The sequence below is a fragment of the Brienomyrus brachyistius genome, unplaced genomic scaffold (genome assembly GCF_023856365.1).
Source record: "Brienomyrus brachyistius isolate T26 unplaced genomic scaffold, BBRACH_0.4 scaffold46, whole genome shotgun sequence".
In the NCBI taxonomy this organism is placed as follows: domain Eukaryota; kingdom Metazoa; phylum Chordata; class Actinopteri; order Osteoglossiformes; family Mormyridae; genus Brienomyrus; species Brienomyrus brachyistius.
This window is the reverse complement of record NW_026042321.1, coordinates 1,997,821-2,017,945: the sequence shown is the minus strand read 5'-3', so window position 1 is coordinate 2,017,945 and position 20,125 is coordinate 1,997,821. Positions and strand designations below refer to the sequence as shown.

General features: G+C 47.6%; 3 protein-coding genes across 3 annotated transcripts in view; all 3 read right to left on the bottom strand.

Moving 5' to 3' along the window:
- The window catches only part of LOC125723191 (uncharacterized protein FAM241A-like), a 229,966-nt gene that overhangs the window by 51,204 nt on the left and 158,637 nt on the right, over positions 1–20,125 (bottom strand). The window lies entirely within an intron of this gene.
- LOC125723186 (lactose-binding lectin l-2-like) overlaps positions 1–20,125 on the bottom strand; it is a 114,649-nt gene that overhangs the window by 14,428 nt on the left and 80,096 nt on the right. The gene's annotated exons all lie outside the window — the stretch shown is intronic.
- LOC125723184 (uncharacterized) lies at positions 6,835–10,793 on the bottom strand. Its single transcript, XM_048999599.1, has 9 exons — positions 10,685–10,793; positions 10,413–10,581; positions 8,688–8,803; positions 8,569–8,610; positions 8,262–8,327; positions 8,048–8,136; positions 7,842–7,953; positions 7,368–7,476; positions 6,835–6,951 (listed from the first exon to the last, which is right to left on the bottom strand). Coding segments are annotated over exons 2-9 (588 nt in total). The 5' UTR covers positions 10,414–10,581; positions 10,685–10,793; the 3' UTR covers positions 6,835–6,898.

The following is a 20,125-nucleotide window of genomic DNA, read 5'->3' as shown; positions in this document are numbered from 1 at the left end:
AAATATCTAACAATGATAGGAAAAAGTTATTTATGATTTGATTAATACTATATTAATTAATTATTGTTATTAATGTCAATGCTTCAAAAAACGCTGTTTATGCAATTTCCTTTTATGTGTGTCATCAGGACAATCACGTTGGAGACTCCAACAGTAGTCTGCCATCATGTGTATGTCCCCTCTGCCTTGAAATCCCTACTCCATGTCCTTCATATCCTGGTGGAACCTCTCGCCTTGTTCCTCACTGAAGTCTCCAAGGTTATCTGGAAATCTGTTTCAATGGCTATGGAGATAATAAGAGCATAAAGATGCACTAACTCCCAAATTTCTGAAGTTAGCAAACACATCTTGCGCCAGTTCTTCATAATCGTCTGCTCTGTGATTACCCAAGTAGTTCTTCACAACAGAGACAGAACTCCTCCAGGCCGAAGCCCCAGTCTCATTCATGCTTTTGGTAAAATTGGAATCTGTCATGAGTTTGCGAATCTGAGGTCCACCAAAGATTCCAGCTTTTAATTTTTCCATGCTCAGTCCAGGGAATGATCTACAAATGTACTTGAAGCAGTTACCTGTTTTGTTGTTTTTTAACCATGTTCTTTCCACAGATGTAGCAGAATACAGCAGGACTGCTGATGCAGGCTCTTCTTGGTGAAGTCATCATTTTTACATGTATTCATATACTTCTTAAGACAGAACTTTTTGGTTATAAACTAAGACTGGGTTGACAAACTTATGCTGTAGCCGACTTCTTTCCTCTGCAAATTCACAGTTGAATTCTGGCTTCAAAAAGTCGCTCTCATAGCATTGTAGGCCTACAAAGTAAAATACAAAATAATTATATGGGATATTTCATCACCTAAGACACTGTTAAAGAATCAAAATACTTACTATTGCATTTGTTATCACAGATAAGTCGGATTGGGGGAGCGCATTATTTTCATGGATGACCATTATCTCAAAAACTAGAACCAATTCAGCAAAAGTAATGGGATTTTTCAATTCAACACCCTCAAAATACCCTAAGTACATTCAAAAAACCATGGCACCTAAATTTTTTTTTGTAAATCTGTATTATCAAGCACCCTGTTACCCCACGTGGATTGAGGAGACTGGGTCCTCGCTCTGGAACCACGGCTGTGGCAGGAGGTCGAGGGCGAGCACCTGGTGGCCGGGCCTCCACCCATGGGGCCTGGCCAGGCATAGCCTGAAGGAATAACATGGGTCTGCCCTCCTGTGGGCCCAGCACCTGTAGGGGAAACCATGGGGCTTGAGTGCAATGTAGATCATGTGACAGCTGAAGGCAGCTAGACAGAGAGGATAGGCCAGCCTAAGCCACTTCACAAAAGTATTACATGGATGAAAATCTACAACTGAAAATCTTGCCCAAAAATGGAACTGTACAAGAGAAAGCAACTGAGGATGAAAATGGAGGCTGCAGATCTTATCTTGTTAAACACAACCATCTGCCATCCAAACCAACAAGGAATTTTGGCAAACAAGTGAGATTTTCTTCCATGGTGGTTTAACTATTCAGAATGTTTAAATGGGTGAATGTGTGTCAGTCATCTTTTTGTCAAGAATGTGCAAGAACACATATCACTGAGAAGATTAGGTAAAACATGCTTTACTTTGTGGGATTACGAATGGGTCCATAACCATCTAATCAACTACTACATAGAAGGTGATGAGAAATACATTAATGTCTATGAGCCTAGTGAGGCAGAAAACATTTTGCTTCAATGATGTTCCTTTTATCGAGCCAAGGCTGGTGTTTGCACAATACTTTATCAAATACTTTTTGGAATAGTCACACTTTTTCGGTTTCACATGGAAATGGTCGTTGTGTGTATACATTGGCATTAAAATTATATTTCATGTGAACCTGTGTCATGCCCGGCTCGTCCGCTCCTCGTGTGTGCCACGGCCCCTGATTACCCACGTGTATTTCCCTGATCGTCTCCAGCTTTGTCTAGTTACTTTGATTAGTCCTGTGTATTTAAGTCCTGGTCTCCCCGGTTTCCCTGGTCCGTCATTGATGTCGTTTGATGTCAGTCAGTGTCCGATGTTCCCCGTTCCCCGAAACCTTTGATTCGCCTGCCCGACGATCGCCCGCTTTGCCAGCGAGATCGTGACAGAATGACGGAGCCCAAAAAGAAGCGGAGAAGGAGGAAGAAGCTCCCTGAAGAGCCGATCTGTCTGGGCGCCTGCTCGCTCTCCAGCCCCTGGCTCCCTCAGGAGGAGGAGCTCGTCCTGGGTCCCGACCTGGGACCGTACGGTCTGGGACCCTGCTCCCTGGCGAGGCTCTGGGCTCCGAGCGAGGATGAAGAGGACGAGCCCTTCGTCTTCCCGGACCCAGAGCCCCTCCCTGCGGAACAGCTGCCGCCCCCCAAGCGGTGCGATAACCGGCCCGAGCGGCTGACAACTTGGGGAGGGTATAAGGCGGTGAGGGACGCCATCCCGCGAATACCTCGCCCTCTTAAAGGGGCCACACCCGTATCGCCCGCGGCCCTCGCCGACAGGTACTTCACCCTCCAGGGACTGTACTGGAGGGTGATGGGGGAACCGGTCCCACAGGGCCCCCCGGAGGGGGAAAGGCTCGCTGCGCAATTGGGGCAGGATTTCGCCTCCTTCTCTCCAGACTCCCCGTATTCAGATCTGGAGAGGATGGCTGAGGACCTCCGGAGGCTGATCAAGCTCCGGAGAGCGCCAGAGGCGCCCCCTCCGCCTGCAGCAGCCCCAGAGGCGCCCCCTCGGCCTGCAGCAGCTCCAGAGGCGCCCCCTCCGCCTGCAGCAGCCCCAGAGGCGCCCCCTCCGCCTGCAGCAGCTCCCGAGGCGCCCCCTCCGCCTGCTGCATCCCCAGAGGCGCTCCCTCCGCCTGCTGCATCCCCAGAGGCGCTCCCTACCCCTGCTGCATCCCCAGAGGCGCACCCTCCGCCTGCTGCAGCCCCAGCTCCTGTCCCTCCGCCTGCTGCAGCCCCAGCTCCTGTTCCTTTCACCCTAGTCCCCGAGGTGGTCCCAGACGACTCCATCTTGGCTCCTCCCTCTTCGGAGGTGGAGGAGCTGGAATGGGACCCCTCGGGGACAGAACTTGTGACTCCTTGTCCCTTGCCCCGGCGATGTCGACCCCGACCTAGGGTCGGCCTGTCTGTGTCCCGCAGGGGAAGGGGGCACAGACGCAGGGCTGGGGTCCCGCCCGCCCTGCCCCCTGGCTCGCCCTGCCTCGCCTGCGCTGGGGCTCGGTTGGCACCCGCGGGTCCTGGCCCTCCGGGTCGGCTGTCGCCTGCGGGTCCCCCTCCGGTGCCTCGTCGCCCTGCCTCGCTCCCCCCTCCGGTGCCTGGTCGGTCGCCAGGGGGCTCCCCGACGGCGGCTCCTCGGTCGCCTGCGGGGCCCCCACCTTCGGCCCGTCGGAGGACGTCGCCGCCTGCGGCGGCTCCCCCCCTCGCCTTGCCTTCGCCCTGGCCCCTTCCAGCTCCCTCGTCCCCTTCCCTGGTGCTCCCTCCTGCTCCCTCCCTGGCCCCTCCGCGGGTCCCTCGCCCTGTCTCCTCGGCCCCTTCTCGGTCCCCTCCGGCTCCAGCCTCCCGGCCGCCTGCGGCCCCTCCGGCTGCCGCCCGTCGCCCGCTGGGTCTCCCTCGGGCTCCCCTTTGTTCCCCCTCCTCGTCTCCCTACGCCCCTGCCTTTGTCCCGCCTGTCTCTGCCCCTTTGTTTTCTGCTCACCCTTTCATTCCGCCCGTCTCTGTTCCTTGTGCCCCGGTGTACCCGCCTTGCACTCCTGGCCCCTTTGTTCCGCCCGTTCCTTCTGTGTCTCCCTTCCTGGTTTGCCTATCTGCTTTCCCGACCCTCTGTCAGGTTTTGTCCTTTGTCTTGTCCCTCGCTGTGTTCTGTGCCTCTGTCTTGTTCCCGGTCCCGTGTCATTGATTCTGTTTTTGTTTTTCAGGTCCTGTTTTGCCTCGTCCCGTCCGTCGCCCCCTTCCTTGGGGTTCTGTCATGCCCGGCTCGTCCGCTCCTCGTGTGTGCCACGCCCCCTGATTCCCCGTTCCCCGAAACCTTTGATTAAACTCCCGTTTTGCCCCGTATTTGCCTGTCCGCTTGTTCCTGTTTGCTTGCCTGCCCGACGATCGCCCGCTTTGCCAGCGAGATCGTGACAACATGAATCTTACTTGAATATTTCTGCGCCCAACATCTGTAAACAATATGTTTGCATTTATTTAGTTAGCTGTTACTTTCCTCCATAGCAATGTCAAATTGAAAAACATTTGGAGTCAGAAAGTAAAGCCAGCTAGGCCCAAAGTCAACTGTGAACCATTTGGCATAATTATATGAAATAAAGATCTGGTCTGCCTGCTCTACAGTCTGCTTTTCTGTTCTGGGTATTCTTTCCACATTTTATTACATCCCAGGCAGCCAGAGCTTCACAACTGTCATTTAACTCTTCTATGGAAAGTGACACTACTTTTTAACTTTTTCGTCTTGCATTTCATTTTACAATGAGTATCAGCAAACATTTATGCCAATGAGGTTAGGCATCAAGCTTGCAAAAACAGAAAGCTTACTGTTAAAACCAAAGTGATAGTTGAACCAATTATCACGAAACAGCACACAAGTGTTACTTCCTCAAAACCAGCTGGATTTCCTCATTCTAGCTTGGTCTTTGCATGTAGATCTCATGTTTGGGGTTTTATCAGCAGCATTTGCAAAAATAGCGATAACTAAGTAAACCTTTCATTTTTCTCGTGGGAACCCCTTGTTGGTATATTTATTAGTTTTAAGTTTTAAGGGTTTTGTTGTATATATTCACCTTCTGATACAACATATGGCTTTTAGTTCCCATAACACCTCATGTCTTGTAGTCTTACGATTCTCCTTCCTGTCTTCTAAGTAGAAAGCTCTGCTGTCTTAAGCAGATATAACTGTTTTGCTCAGAGGATGAGATAAAAACCTTCTCCTTCACAGCATATAAGGTGGCCCAAGTAAAACAGTAGGTGCAATTAGGGTGAACTTCTTTTTTCTCTCCACAGTTCATCAGCTAAGTATTGGCCTATTTAGCAATTTCATTCAGTCTTGTTCTCCGATTCTAAATGCACACCCTGTAATCTTATTATTCATAACCATTATATCGGAAAATTACACTCTGTGAAAGGCTGAGAAACTAGTGGAATTTTATTGGGCGAGTATTCATTTTCTGGAATGGATTGGAGGTGCCAAAAATTGGCATTTTAGGGAGAAAAAAAGTAATACACAAACTTTTGTTCGAGTTTACTATTGAAACAAAACAAGAGCACAGAAAAAATCACATACACTTGAGACAAGCAATATATTCACTATTAACTTGGAGCTCTTTCAGGATTTTATCTCAGAAAATACACCCCCCTTCAAAATAATACACACACACACCTACCCAGCTATCCATGAATTTAATTCTATTTGAAGATAATTGTCTGTCTCCTTTCTTGTTGTCAGTTTTGGTTTTGATGTCATGATGAAAGTTCTGTTGTATGGCCTGTGAATTCACTGTCTCTGAAACCTGCTAAGCCTGATGTTAGAATGGCTACCAGGATGGTCTGATAGCATCTCTTTGAAAATGTGTGAGGAAAGTGTAAACTAGCTCATAAAATCAGAAACCTTCCCCCTTTTTTAATATTTCTTGCTGAAACTATATACAGTCGACCTCGTTACTACGTACAAGACGGGATATCAAAAACATGTACGTTATAAGCATAGAACGTTTTAACCACATAGTGCAAGATGGATGAAAGAACTCACGAAATATCCATGTAAATGATAAAACTTTAATAGAACAGACCCTTAAATTGACTACAAAACAAACGAACACATTATTACTTGTTAAATAATTCAACAAAGTTCATTTGGATCTTTGAAATTTTCCTTAAATTACTCACGATTACTTAGTGCCGGCTGGCGATAAACGGCAACAAAAATACACAACGGCTGGTCAAAATGGATTTTTAAAATAAACATTTGCATCCAAATTGGCATTTGGCCTGAAAATATTAATGAAATATTGGTCAAATTAAATCATAAAATCCTTTGCTTCCATTATTATTCTGAATTCACATTTACCAGCATGACTGGTATTTCACAAGGTTTTATAAACAAAGAATACGCACACAACACTTAACAAGCCATTACTACGCAGTCCAGTAACGATCGGTCAAGGCAACTCATTTAATGCGGGAAGTTTGAATTTTACTTTAAATGCCAAGCAACGCAATAGACAAATGTGCATTGTCGGACGAAGATCAGGTAGATACAGGTAGATGTAGCGACACAAGTTGTGGTGGGCGGGGAGAGCGCTGTACGTTGTAACGATGGTTAGTTTTCGTATTTTCTCTAGAAATTTGGATATTTGTATCGAAGTTTTCGCTGTAAGGGTGTTCTAACGATTCATCCTACCTTATCAGATTTTCCTACCGTAGCGCAATGTTATAGTTTTAACCATCGGTTTTTCATACCTTATCAGAAAATGCTACCTGTATAAATGGGAGGTATTTAATTGAACTGCACTACATAACAATACCCTACCGCATGTTAGGGTAGCATAATTTTATTTACACACTTCAAACCCATAAAATGATACTACCATAACGAGGGTTAGGATTTTTTTGACACACTTCAACCCCATAAAATTATGCTACCATAACGAGGGGTAGGATTTTTTTATGACACACTTCAACCCCATAAAATTATACTACCATAAAGTGGGGTAGGATTTTTTTATGACACACTTCAACCCCATAAAGTATAATGTTATTTTGTGGTGGAATTGAACAAACTGACAACACAAAAGTACTGGTACTTTAATATTTATTTGAAGCCAAAAAGAAAAAAAAAAAACTTTCACAAACACTTTGTACAAATGAAAGCAAACTGATTCTTTGGATCAAAATTTGCACATTGAAAATGTGCCCATCTGTTGCAGTGGTCGCATTGGACCTGTAAGTATAAAAAAGTAATAAATTAGAATCTTTTGCAGACAACAAAGTAAAAATATTTGTACAGTTTGTTTAACTACATGTACATAACAATTTACATGTAACTGCAATTGTTAGTGTGTGCTTTAATGTGTACATGTAACACTGTAACCCTTGATAAGTAATACAATATATATATAAGTAATACTTATATATATATTGTTGTATATATTTAATGACCTGCAAAAATTTACCATTTCAATTAGGCTTTTGTCAACATCGCCTTCCAACATGGAGCAAATGACACAGTAAGTCCAATGCCTTGCCTACACACACAGAAGTTCCCATAAGCTTTTTGTGCTTTTATTATGAAATGTGTATGACTGAAGCAACACAGTTAGATGATTATTGTGGATATTTAATTACTCTAGAACCCACCCTGATATTCCAGGAGGGAACAGGCTATTTCCAATCGGGCATTTGTCACAAAATCTGAAGTCGTCTGAACTCGACTGATGTCTCCCTCTGAAAGGAGATGTTCAGCAAACTGCAAAAAAGAATAAACAAGTATATCAATATCACTATAAATTTGTCACAATATGAGTACATATCCTCAATTCTAAACTGAGGTTCAGCATAAATCTTTTCATTTCAGCATATGCAATACACCATGAAATACAATGTTGGTGGTATAGAACTAAAGCTGAAGAAATCAATAGAACAACTACAAATATTTATTTAAATGTGCTTTTTGGGTATTTCAAGGTCGCTGTACACAACAACAAATAAATAACACACAGCAATGATAGCTGTCTCATTATTATTCCTTCTGCAAAACCAACACCTGTATACAACAAATTATAAACTGGAATAGGTTTAAAAGCATCAATGAAAAGTTTTTAAAACATTTACCTTCAAAATGAAAACGCCGCAACTGCTACCATCTCTCTGCTTGTTGTGTTGCAGGGTTGCTACTGTCCATGTTGCTCTGTTCTCATCATCCCCTCTCTGTTTCATAAAATTCCTAAAACATAAAGGTCATTACATTTACATATAACAAAGTAAAGACATTATAATTTTTCCAAAAGAAAATATTCAATATACTTGAACTGTGATACCTCCAGTTGCGCAAAATTCTCCTCTCATAGGAGGCTTCATTTCCAAATGGGTCCATCAGAATGATTTTTTTGAGGGGAATGTCGACAACCTAGAAATATTTTGATGCAATCAAACATACATAATATTAGTTATGATATTTTTAATAATATAAAAAATATTTAATTGTAATATTTATTGTTTCACAATGATATAGTGTTCCTAATTCCCACTCACCACAAGTATCCAATGGGCTCCAACATTCACGGGGCATGCCCACTTCTCCACCACAGGAAATTTCATCTGTGGTAAGTGGTAAGAGTAAGTTAGTAATACTTAATCATGCAAGATATAAAATGTTATACTTTTATGATTTAGTAGCCTTCATGAGAGTTCGGAATTTGCCAGTAAACAAAGATGTTGCCACAACTGCACACATCTGGTGTATTGGTTTCAGTAAAAAAGAAATAATCTTGTCTTTTATAGATTGAATATATAGTTTAAAAATGGACAAATGTTAACTGTTGTCATAATTGATACTTGCCTGTTGTTTCTCCAAAATGTAGTGCACATATGCATTAATAACCTGTAGACAACAGGTTTATAAGCAACATGCAAAACTACAGTATTAATATGTTGGACAACTTATTTTCCTTCTCTTACTTCATCCGAAAGCCACTCATTCCCCTGCAGGGTGCGAAAAGAATGATCATACAGTTTGTATGGGCCAACAACTGCTTCAACCCTCCCAGTGTCCTTTGCAGCCCAAAGCATCATCACTAAAAAGCAAATGTAAAACAGTTAGTGTTACAATAAAGAGGTCCATCAGACTAACAGTCAAAAGCAAGAAATATCTAAAGAATTTGTAATGAAGCAGACAAACTGAACTCATGCAAACATAAAACATGGTATATACGGAGGGTGGACTTATTTTCACCCTTTCCTAATATTTAAAACTGTTTATACATAAACATATTTTTGGCATTGTTTAGAGATTAACTATTTTGTGTATAGTTGTCTGATCATGCTGTTATTTTGTTCACCCATCTGTAATTCAAGTAAAACTTGTGACCAACCGGTCAAACAGGTAAAAAGTAAATTTAATACACAAAACGCTGGACAGGGCTATACTGGCCAACTGGACAGGGCCAAACTGGCCAACTGGGAGCTTTGTAGTTACAAGACAAGACCTTCTTCTTGGGGTGTTTTCTTTGATATAGGGTTTTTGTCCTGTGTTGGTATTTTGCCTGTGGTGCCTGTGTTCTTTTTGTCAGGGGGAGGGGTGCTGTCATCTGAGCCATCAATATGTTTTTGCATGTTTTTGGCAAAAACAATAACAGAGGGTCTCTTCAAGTTGTGCTTGATTACCTCTGGGTCATTGGCCTTGTCCAAAGACTGCTGAGGTCTTAGCATGGGCTTGACTCGTTCCACACAAGGAGGGTCGTTGAATGGATCAGTGGGTTGTGTAGTGGGTTGTGAGCTCCTTCTGTATGGCTTCAGGTGGCTGATGTTATATTTGTTTCTCAATATTGCTCCTTCGCGATTTTTTAGTGTTACAATTTTCCCACTGATTGTCTCTATAGTGTATGGTCCAGAGAAATCAGGTTCCATTCTGCCACCCTTCCTTCCATATTTTCTTATGTTGGCCAAAAGAACTTCATCTCCAACTTTGTACAACATTTTCCAACTTTTGCACCCTTTTCACATAAGCTGCCTGTTGCTTTTCCTGTGATTTCTTTATATTTTCTTCTGTGGTAGCTTTAATGGCCTCCATTGTTTTGTTTTTCAACTGTTTGAACTCACCGTAACTTGCTTCATCAGGGAGGATGATTGTGGAAAGCTAACAAGTAAGATCACAATGGCAAGACAGAAATCACAATTTATGATTAACATTTCCCCTGTCCTGCATGGCCTTAACATGAAGTGAAACAAAACAGTTTGAAAAGTCATACAAATTATAACAACTGTGCACAGGGAGAACAAACTCCCCAAAGAAAGGCCCCATTCAAACGGGTTTGAAACCAGGACCTTCTTGCTGTGAGGCAACAGTGCCAACCACTAACCCATCGTGCTGCCCCTAAATGTAAACAATTTAAGAAATAAAAAGGTGAAAACATTTACACCCCCTGTATGTACATAGAAAGCTGTGGAAAACTTTCAATACATAGTTCTACCACAGGACAGTTTGCAAAAACAGCACAAACATCTGCATTGAAACTACAAGACCTTATATTTGATTATAAAATAGATATATAAAAAACGGAACATGTCGTAGCTGTTTTCAGAAGCAATTGTCATGGCTGTTCAAGCTCCAATTCATTAGCTTGCAATCACCTTGTCACAAGAAACTATGCTAAACTATGACAAGATATGAGTAATTGTACTTACTGGCAATTCAATGGGAACCTGTGAAGGAAACACTGCCTCTCTTCCGTACATAAGCAGAAATGGTGAATGTTTAGTGGTTGTATGGACCTTTGACCTTAAAGAAAATAATGTTGCATCCAGATAGATGTCCCAGTCATTCTGCTGGTTGTTAACCAGTTTCTTCAGAGCTCTTAACAGATAATTTAAAATAAAAAAATAATAAAATTAGTAAATATAACAAATCTGGTAACAACACACAAAAAATAAAACATCCAAAAAAAAAAATCACCAACCGTTTTATATTGTCGTTTGTTTTTTCATCCAGTCCATTTCTTTGTGGATGGTAGGCTGCAGTTACACTTCTCTCAATGTGCAACATCTCACACAGGCAGTGGTTGAGCTTTAAAAGAAAAACAAAGTTATTAAATACTAAATAAATAAATTTGTAAATAAACAAAGAATGAAATGTGTTCTCAATGGTACTGAATAAAGCTTAGTTACAGTGATAATACTACTTTTTGGTCATAAACATCTTAAAGCTACTGGTCTACTCCAAACCCAATATCTGACTGCCTGCACTTTAAAAGGACACTTCATTACTTCATTGACAAATTCTCTTCCTTGATCTGACAGAATTCTTTTCGGACATCCGTGTCTGTAAATCATGGAACAGAGATGCCTTCCAACTTCAGTTGCAGACTTTCCTTTCAAAGGAAATGCTTCAACCCATTTAGAGAAGTAATCTGTCGCTGTAAGGATATACTGGTAGCCATCAGTCGTTTTAGGCAATGGTCCAGTCAAATCTATTCCAATCAGCTCCCACACAGCAGATACCTATAACAAAACAAACTATGTTTGTGTGTATTTAATCTTGGGGTAAATACTAGTAAATACAATTTGAAATTTGTAAAAGTACATGTAGAGATTGGAGTATGAACTGTATATACATACTGCATGCATTTATTTATAGCCATTTAGCATCTTAATGTCTCTAAAAAAAATTTACGGATTACCTTAATACACTCCAGTGTCTGTACAGCTGTCAAAGGCCTCCCTACCTTTTGGCACTCATCACATTCCAAGATCTAAAGGATATAAAAACATTTCATGCCTGTAGAGTCTTCACATTCATTTGAAGAAAATACATCAACTCAATATTGAAGAAAATTATGTTTTCTTTTGGAGGGATGTACTGTTTGGTCTCCTTGAACCTCCCATTTTCTCACCTCAAATATATTGATGTTACTGACTAAATTTCATATTCATAGCTGCAGATTTAGTAGAAAGAAAACCAAGTTCATAATATTTTTAAAATAGGTCGAACAGTATTATACTTCAATCTTTATTTTTGGAATTTTTTTCCTAAGAAAAATATTGTACTTTAAACTTTTTGCATAAATTACTTTTTAGATTCTACTGTTTATTTTTCTGATGTCTTTTTTATTTATTTAATATATTTAGTATGGGGGGCGGCATGGTGGTGCAGTGGTTAGCACTGCTGCCTCACACCTCTGCGACCCAGATTCGAGTCTCCCCCTGGATCACATGTGTGTGGAGTTTGCATGTTCTCTCCATGTCGTTATGGGGTATCCTCCAGGTACTCCGGTTTCCCCCCACAGTCCAAAAGCGTCCTGAGGCTAATTGGAGTTGCTAAATTGCCATTATGTATGCATGGGTGAGTGTGCCCTGTGATGGGCTGGCCCCCCCATCCTGAGTTGTTTCCTGCCTCATGCCCATTGCTTCCAGGATAGGCTCCGGATCCCCAACGACCCAGTAGGATAAGCGGTTTGGAAAATGGATGGGTGGATGGATTAAATATGCCCCCCTAGTAAAGTTATAGTATAGTATTTTGCTGTTTTTGCAATTGCCCTGTATTCTCAATAAAGTCTGATTTAAAAAAAAAAAAAAGAAAAGAAATATTCGAACGCACCACAATGCCCCGTGGAACCCCCGCTGCAGTACGACAGCATGCTGGGACATATGCAACTAGGCCAGACAGCGCTTGGCTCATCAACAGACATTGTATTAAACATTGTATAAAAACAGTACATTTATGTTAAGGAGAACAAGGGGACTGCAGGGTGGGAGCAGGAGGGCAACAAGGGGACTGGAGGATGGGAGCAGGAGGGCAACAAGGGGACTGCAGGGTGGGAGCAGGAGGGCAACAAGGGGACTGGAGGGTGGGAGCAGGAGGGCAACAAGGGGACTGCAGGGTGGGAGCAAGAGGGCAACAAGGGGACTGCAGGGTGGGAGCAGGAGGGCAACAAGGGGACTGGAGGATGGGAGCAGGAGGGCAAAAAGGGGACTGCAGGGTGGGAGCAGGAGGGCAACAAGGGGACTGGGGGATGGGAGCAGGAGGGCAACAAGGGGACTGCAGGGTGGGAGCAGGAGGGCAACAAGGGGACTGGAGGATGGGAGCAGGAGGGCAAAAAGGGGACTGCAGGGTGGGAGCAGGAGGGCAACAAGGGGACTGGAGGATGGGAGCAGGAGGGCAACAAGGGGACTGCAGGGTGGGAGCAGGAGGGCAACAAGGGGACTGGAGGATGGGAGCAGGAGGGCAACAAGGGGACTGGAGGATGGGAGCAGGAGGGCAACAAGGGGACTGCAGGGTGGGAGCAGGAGGGCAACAAGGGGACTGGAGGATGGGAGCAGGAGGGCAACAAGGGGACTGCAGGGTGGGAGCAGGAGGGCAACAAGGGGACTGGAGGATGGGAGCAGGAGGGCAACAAGGGGACTGCAGGGTGGGAGCAGGAGGGCAACAAGGGGACTGCAGGGTGGGAGCAGGAGGGCAACAAGGGGACTGGAGGGTGGGAGCAGGAGGGCAACAAGGGGACTGCAGGGTGGGAGCAGGAGGGCAACAAGGGGACTGGAGGATGGGAGCAGGAGGGCAACAAGGGGACTGGAGGGTGGGAGCAGGAGGGCAACAAGGGGACTGCAGGGTGGGAGCAGGAGGGCAACAAGGGGACTGGAGGATGGGAGCAGGAGGGCAAAAAGGGGACTGCAGGGTGGGAGCAGGAGGGCAACAAGGGGACTGCAGGGTGGGAGCAGGAGGGCAACAAGGGGACTGCAGGGTGGGAGCAGGAGGGCAAAAAGGGGACTGCAGGGTGGGAGCAGGAGGGCAACAAGGGGACTGCAGGGTGGGAGCAGGAGGGCAACAAGGGGACTGGAGGATGGGAGCAGGAGGGCAACAAGGGGACTGCAGGGTGGGAGCAGGAGGGCAACAAGGGGACTGCAGGGTGGGAGCAGGAGGGCAACAAGGGGACTGCAGGGTGGGAGCAGGAGGGCAACAAGGGGACTGCAGGGTGGGAGCAGGAGGGCAACAAGGGGACTGCAGGGTGGGAGCAGGAGGGCAACAAGGGGACTGCAGGGTGGGAGCAGGAGGGCAAAAAGGGGACTGGAGGATGGGAGCAGGAGGGCAACAAGGGGACTGGAGGATGGGAGCAGGAACAACCACAAGACAAGAGAATGACAAGGATGACAAGTTGATGAAGTACCTCCAAGAAAAAGTATGTATAACTATCCTCCATGGAAAGTTCTAGATGAAAGGAGGGGTGCCCAAGGCCTCCCTCTTCAGTAGATTTCTCTGTTTAGTAAGGCTTTATGTAGTATATAGTTTCAGTAAGAAATATTATAAAAGGGGGAAGGTTTGTGATTTGATGAGCTAGTTTACACTTTCTTCACACATTTTCAAAGAGATGCTCAGACCTTCTTGGTAGCCATTTGTAGGGAGCCGCCCACTGGCCCAATGGCGGAATCCAATGGCGCAGCCAAAGGCTGTGAATGCGTGTTGGTCCTTCCAAGCGCTCCTGGGAATTACTTACCCTTTTTAATGTATAAGATATTCTTTTAGACACATATCTGACTCCATTTTATTAAAGACCTTCATTTCAGTATATTGTAGTCATGACGGTTATGTTGTTCGGATTACTTCGAGACTCTCCTTTAGATTACCAACTCTAGTTTACCCCTGATGAAGGAGTCCGCCAGATCCGCCTCGGCCGACAGGGCGATCCGTGGGCTTGTTCCACAGGGTTTGTCTTAGAGGCACGGAAATCGCCACCATTTAAGACAATGTCAGCCTCTGATTATTCGGGTCCCTCGACCTATATAATTCCCCAAAGGCTCAGTGTCTGCCAATTACTGAGCATGTGGGTGCCTCGGAGATTAAGCCGATGTTTACCCAAACCACACGTACGTCCACCTCAGAGGCTCAGCCGGGGGCAGCCCATATCATAACATGTGTCAACCTCAGCGGCTGTGACGGCGCACCTTTTGTTGCGGTAGTTTGTACGAGGTTTTACTTTGGGCTCGTCTCAGGGACTCCGCCGATGCCGCCCATTGTCTTACCATGTGAGCGTCTCAGGGACTATGCCCAGTGCCTAGGAACATAGTGTGTACGCCCCTCAGAGGGTAGACCGGTACCTTTCATCAGCATGTGTTCACCTCAGAGGTTAAGTCGGCCCGTTAATGAGCGTCTGCGAGCTCCAGAGGTGTAGTTTTGGTATCCACCTAACTTAACTTGGGCAGTCGAGTTTGGGACCCGGATAAAGGGGATTTAACCCAGAGGCTGTAAGATAGTATTTACCACTTTAGTCCTAATCAGGATCGAAGTCCAGTCTGGAAAGTTTATAAAGAAGTTAGCAAATCAGACAGTCATGAAGTAATCAAGACAACATTTATTAAACATATTACAATATCCAATCATTGACATGTGGCCACACATACTTGTAAATACAATTTGACAAATACAATATTAAACAATCACATTCCTCAGCTGAGAGTGCACTAAGTTCTGCGGAAAGTATCTGACTACAGATGGACTTTCACGCAGTTCTCTGTGGGAGCTCTGATTACAGAGTGACTCCCCGACTACTTCTGAGGCCCTTCCTTAAGTATCCCAACCAGGTGATGGCATGTCTCTGAAGACTGACCAATTTCGGTCAATAGTTAATTTTAGGGCCATTGCTGGCCTTGGTTCTCAAGTCCCCAGCCAATCAGATCACTTTAGGGGGCGGTTATAATTCCCTTGTTCTACCATGTGGGAGGCTCTCTCATTTTTGTGGATTTAGCCAAATTATCTTTATTTCCCTTGCGGAAAGTTATACTGCCTTAAATCTGAGAGTATGATATTCGCCATCTCATGCCCATTCAAACGAGACCAAACATGCGTGTATTTGTCCCTAACATCTATGTGTGGTGAGTTATCCTGTTTATAGTGGAAAATGTGTCTGTGTCTGGAGACTGACAGCTGTTGTTGCTGTGGATTGACTGTGGAACTCCGGCCACTCCGGGGGTGAAAAGTCTTGCTTTTTCTGTGTTGCTCCAGTTATTCCTATCCAGTCTCTCAGGAGCCGGCAGGCCTTTGCCTTCCTTAAAAGGGGTGGTTTCAAGAGTTGAGTCCAGTCTTGCCTGGGCCAGCGGAGCTCTGAAATAGACTGATGCAGGCTTATCAGATTTGGGCCTGCAGGACCTATAAGTTTTATGTCCTTACACATTCTAACATCAGGCTTAGCAGGTTTCAGAGACAGTCAATTCACATACAACAGAACATTCATCATGACATCAAAACCAAAACTGACAACAAGAAAGGAGACAGACAATTATCTTCAAATAGAATTAAATTCATGGATAGCTGGGTAGGTGTGTGTGTGTGTGTGTGTGTGTGTGTGTGTGTGTGTATTATTTTGGAGGGGGGTGTATTTTCTGAGATAAAATCCTGAAAGAGCTCCAAGTTAATAGTGAATATATTGCTTGTCTCAAGTGTATGTGATTTTTTCTGTGCTCTTGTTTTGTTTCAATAGTAAACTCGAACAAAAGTTTGTGTATTACTTTTTTTCTCCCTAAAATGCCAATTTTTGGTACCTCCAATCCATTCCAGAAAATGAATACTCGCCCAATAAAATTCCACTAGTTTCTCAGCCTTTCACAGAGTGTAATTTTCCGATATAATGGTTATGAATAATAAGATTACAGTGTGTGCATTTAGAATCGGAGAACAAGACTGAATGAAATTGCTAAATAGGCCAATACTTAGCTGATGAACTGTGGAGAGAAAAAAGAAGTTCACCCTAATTGCACCTACTGTTTTACTTGGGCCACCTTATATGCTGTGAAGGAGAAGGTTTTTATCTCATCCTCTGAGCAAAACAGTTATATCTGCTTAAGACAGCAGAGTTTTCTACTTAGAAGACAGGAAGGAGAATCGTAAGACTACAAGACATGAGGTGGTATGGGAGCTAAAAGCCATATGTTGTATCAGAAGGTGAATATATACAACAAAAACCCTAAAACTTAAACCTAAAAAATATACCAACAAGGGGTTCCCACGAGAAAAATGAAAGGTTTACTTAGTTATCGCTGCTTTTGCAAATGCTGCTGATAAAAAACCCAAACATGAGATCTACATGCAAAGACCAAGCTAGAATGAGGAAATCCAGCTGGTTTTGAGGAAGTAACACTTGTGTGCTGTTTCATGATAATTGGTTCAACTATCACTTTGGTTTTAACAGTAAGCTTTCTGTTTTTGCAAGCTTGATGCCTAACCTCATTGGCATAAATGTTTGCTGATACTCATTGTAAAATGAAATGTAAGACGAAAAAGTTAAAAAGTAGTGTCACTTTCCATAGAAGAGTTAAATGACAGTTGTGAAGCTCTGGCTGCCTGGGATGTAATAAAATGTGGAAAGAATACCCAGAACAGAAAAGCAGACTGTAGAGCAGGCAGACCAGATCTTTATTTCATATAATTATGCCAAATGGTTCACAGTTGACTTTGGGCCTAGCTGGCTTTACTTTCTGACTCCAAATGTTTTTCAATTTGACATTGCTATGGAGGAAAGTAACAGCTAACTAAATAAATGCAAACATATTGTTTACAGATGTTGGGCGCAGAAATATTCAAGTAAGATTCATGTTGTCACGATCTCGCTGGCAAAGCGGGCGATCGTCGGGCAGGCAAGCGAACAGGAACAAGCGGACAGGCAAATACGGGGCAAAACGGGAGTTTAATCAAAGGTTTCGGGGAACGGGGAATCAGGGGGCGTGGCACACACGAGGAGCGGACGAGCCGGGCATGACAGAACCCCCCCCCAAAGGCGCGCTAATCCGGGCACACCAAGGAAGGGGGCGACGGATGGGACGAGGCAAAACAGGACATGAAAAACAAAAACAGAATCAATGACACGGGACCGGGAACGAGACAGAGGCACAGAACACAGTGAGGGACAAGACAAAGGACAAAACCTGACAGAGGGTCGGGAAAGCAGATAGGCAAACCAGGAAGGGAGACACAGAAGGAACGGGCGGAACAAAGGGGCCAGGAGTGCAAGGCGGGTACACCGGGGCACAAGGAACAGAGACGGGCGGAACGAAAGGGTGAGCAGAAAACAGAGGGGCAGAGACAGGCGGGACAAAGGCAGGGGCGTAGGGAGACGAGGAGGGGGAACAAAGGGGAGCCCGAGGGAGACCCAGCGGGCGACGGGCGGCAGCCGGAGGGGCCGCAGGCGGCCGGGAGGCTGGAGCCGGAGGGGACCGAGAAGGGGCCGAGGAGACAGGGCGAGGGACTCGCGGAGGGGCCAGGGAGGGAGCAGGAGGGAGCACCGGGGAAGGGGACGAGGGAGCTGGAAGGGGCCAGGGCGAAGGCAAGGCGAGGGGGGGAGCCGCCGCAGGCGGCGACGTCCTCCGACGGGCCGAAGGTGGGGGCCCCGCAGGCGACCGAGGAGCCGCCGTCGGGGAGCCCCCTGGCGACCGACCAGGTACCGGAGGGGGGAGCGAGGCAGGGCGACGAGGCACCGGAGGGGGACCCGCAGGCGACAGCCGACCCGGAGGGCCAGGACCCGCGGGCGCCAACCGAGCCCCAGCGCAGACGAGGCAGGGCGAGCCAGGGGGCAGGGCGGGCGGGACCCCAGCCCTGCGTCTGTGCCCCCTTCCCCTGCGGGACACAGACAGGCCGACCCTAGGTCGGGGTCGACGTCGCCGGGGCAAGGGACAAGGAGTCACAAGTTCTGTCCCCGAGGGGTCCCATTCCAGCTCCTCCACCTCCGAAGAGGGAGGAGCCAAGATGGAGTCGTCTGGGACCACCTCGGGGACTAGGGTGAAAGGAACAGGAGCTGGGGCTGCAGCAGGCGGAGGGACAGGAGCTGGGGCTGCAGCAGGCGGAGGGACAGGAGCTGGGGCTGCGGCAGGCGGAGGGTGCGCCTCTGGGGCTGCGGCAGGCGGAGGGAGCGCCTCTGGGGCTGCTGCAGGCGGAGGGAGCGCCTCTGGGGCTGCGGCAGGCGGAGGGGGCGCCTCTGGGGCTGCTGCAGGCGGAGGGGGCGCCTCTGGGGCTGCAGCAGGCGGAGGGGGCGCCTCTGGGGCTGCTGCAGGCGGAGGGGGCGCCTCTGGGGCTGCTGCAGGCGGAGGGGGCGCCTCTGGGGCTGCTGCAGGCCGAGGGGGCGCCTCTGGATCTGCTGCAGGCCGAGGGGGCGCCTCTGGGGCTGCTGCAGGCGGAGGGGGCGCCTCTGGAGCTGCTGCAGGCCGAGGGGGCGCCTCTGGGGCTGCAGCAGGCGGAGGGAGCGCCTCTGGGGATGCAGCAGGCGGAGGGAGCGCCTCTGGGGCTGCTGCAGGCGGAGGGGGCGCCTCTGGGGCTGCTGCAGGCGGAGGGGGCGCCTCTGGGGCTGCAGCAGGCGGAGGGGGCGCCTCTGGGGCTGCTGCAGGCGGAGGGGGCGCCTCTGGGGCTGCTGCAGGCGGAGGGGGCGCCTCTGGGGCTGCTGCAGGCCGAGGGGGCGCCTCTGGGGCTGCAGCAGGCGGAGGGGGCGCCTCTGGGGATGCAGCAGGCGGAGGGGGGCGCCTCTGGGGCTGCAGCAGGCGGAGGGGGCGCCTCTGGGGCTGCAGCAGGCGGAGGGGGCGCCTCTGGGGCTGCTGCAGGCGGAGGGGGCGCCTCTGGGGCTGCTGCAGGCGGAGGGGGCGCCTCTGGAGCTGCTGCAGGCCGAGGGGGCGCCTCTGGGGCTGCTGCAGGCGGAGGGGGCGCCTCTGGAGCTCTCCGGAGCTTGATCAGCCTCCGGAGGTCCTCAGCCATCCTCTCCAGATCTGAATACGGGGAGTCTGGAGAGAAGGAGGCGAAATCCTGCCCCAATTGCGCAGCGAGCCTTTCCCCCTCCGGGGGGCCCTGTGGGACCGGTTCCCCCATCACCCTCCAGGACAGTCCCTGGAGGGTGAAGTACCTGTCGGCGAGGGCCACGGGCGATACGGGCGTGGCCCCTTTAAGAGGGCGAGGTATTCGCGGGATGGCGTCCTTCACCACCTTACACCCTCCCCAAGTTGTCAGCCGCTCGGGCCGGTTATCGCACCGCTTGGGGGGCGGCAGCTGTTCCACAGGGAGGGGCTCTGGGTCCGGGAAGACGAAGGGCTCGTCCTCTTCATCCTCGCTCGGAGCCCAGAGCCTCGCCAGGGAGCAGGGTCCCAGACCGTACGGTCCCAGGTCGGGACCCAGGACGAGCTCCTCCTCCTGAGGGAGCCAGGGGCTGGAGAGCGAGCAGGCGCCCAGACAGATCGGCTCTTCAGGGAGCTTCTTCCTCCTTCTCCGCTTCTTTTTGGGCTCCGTCATTCTGTCACGATCTCGCTGGCAAAGCGGGCGATCGTCGGGCAGGCGAATCAAAGGTTTCGGGGAACGGGGAACATCGGACACTGACTGACATCAAACGACATCAATGACGGACCAGGGAAACCGGGGAGACCAGGACTTAAATACACAGGAC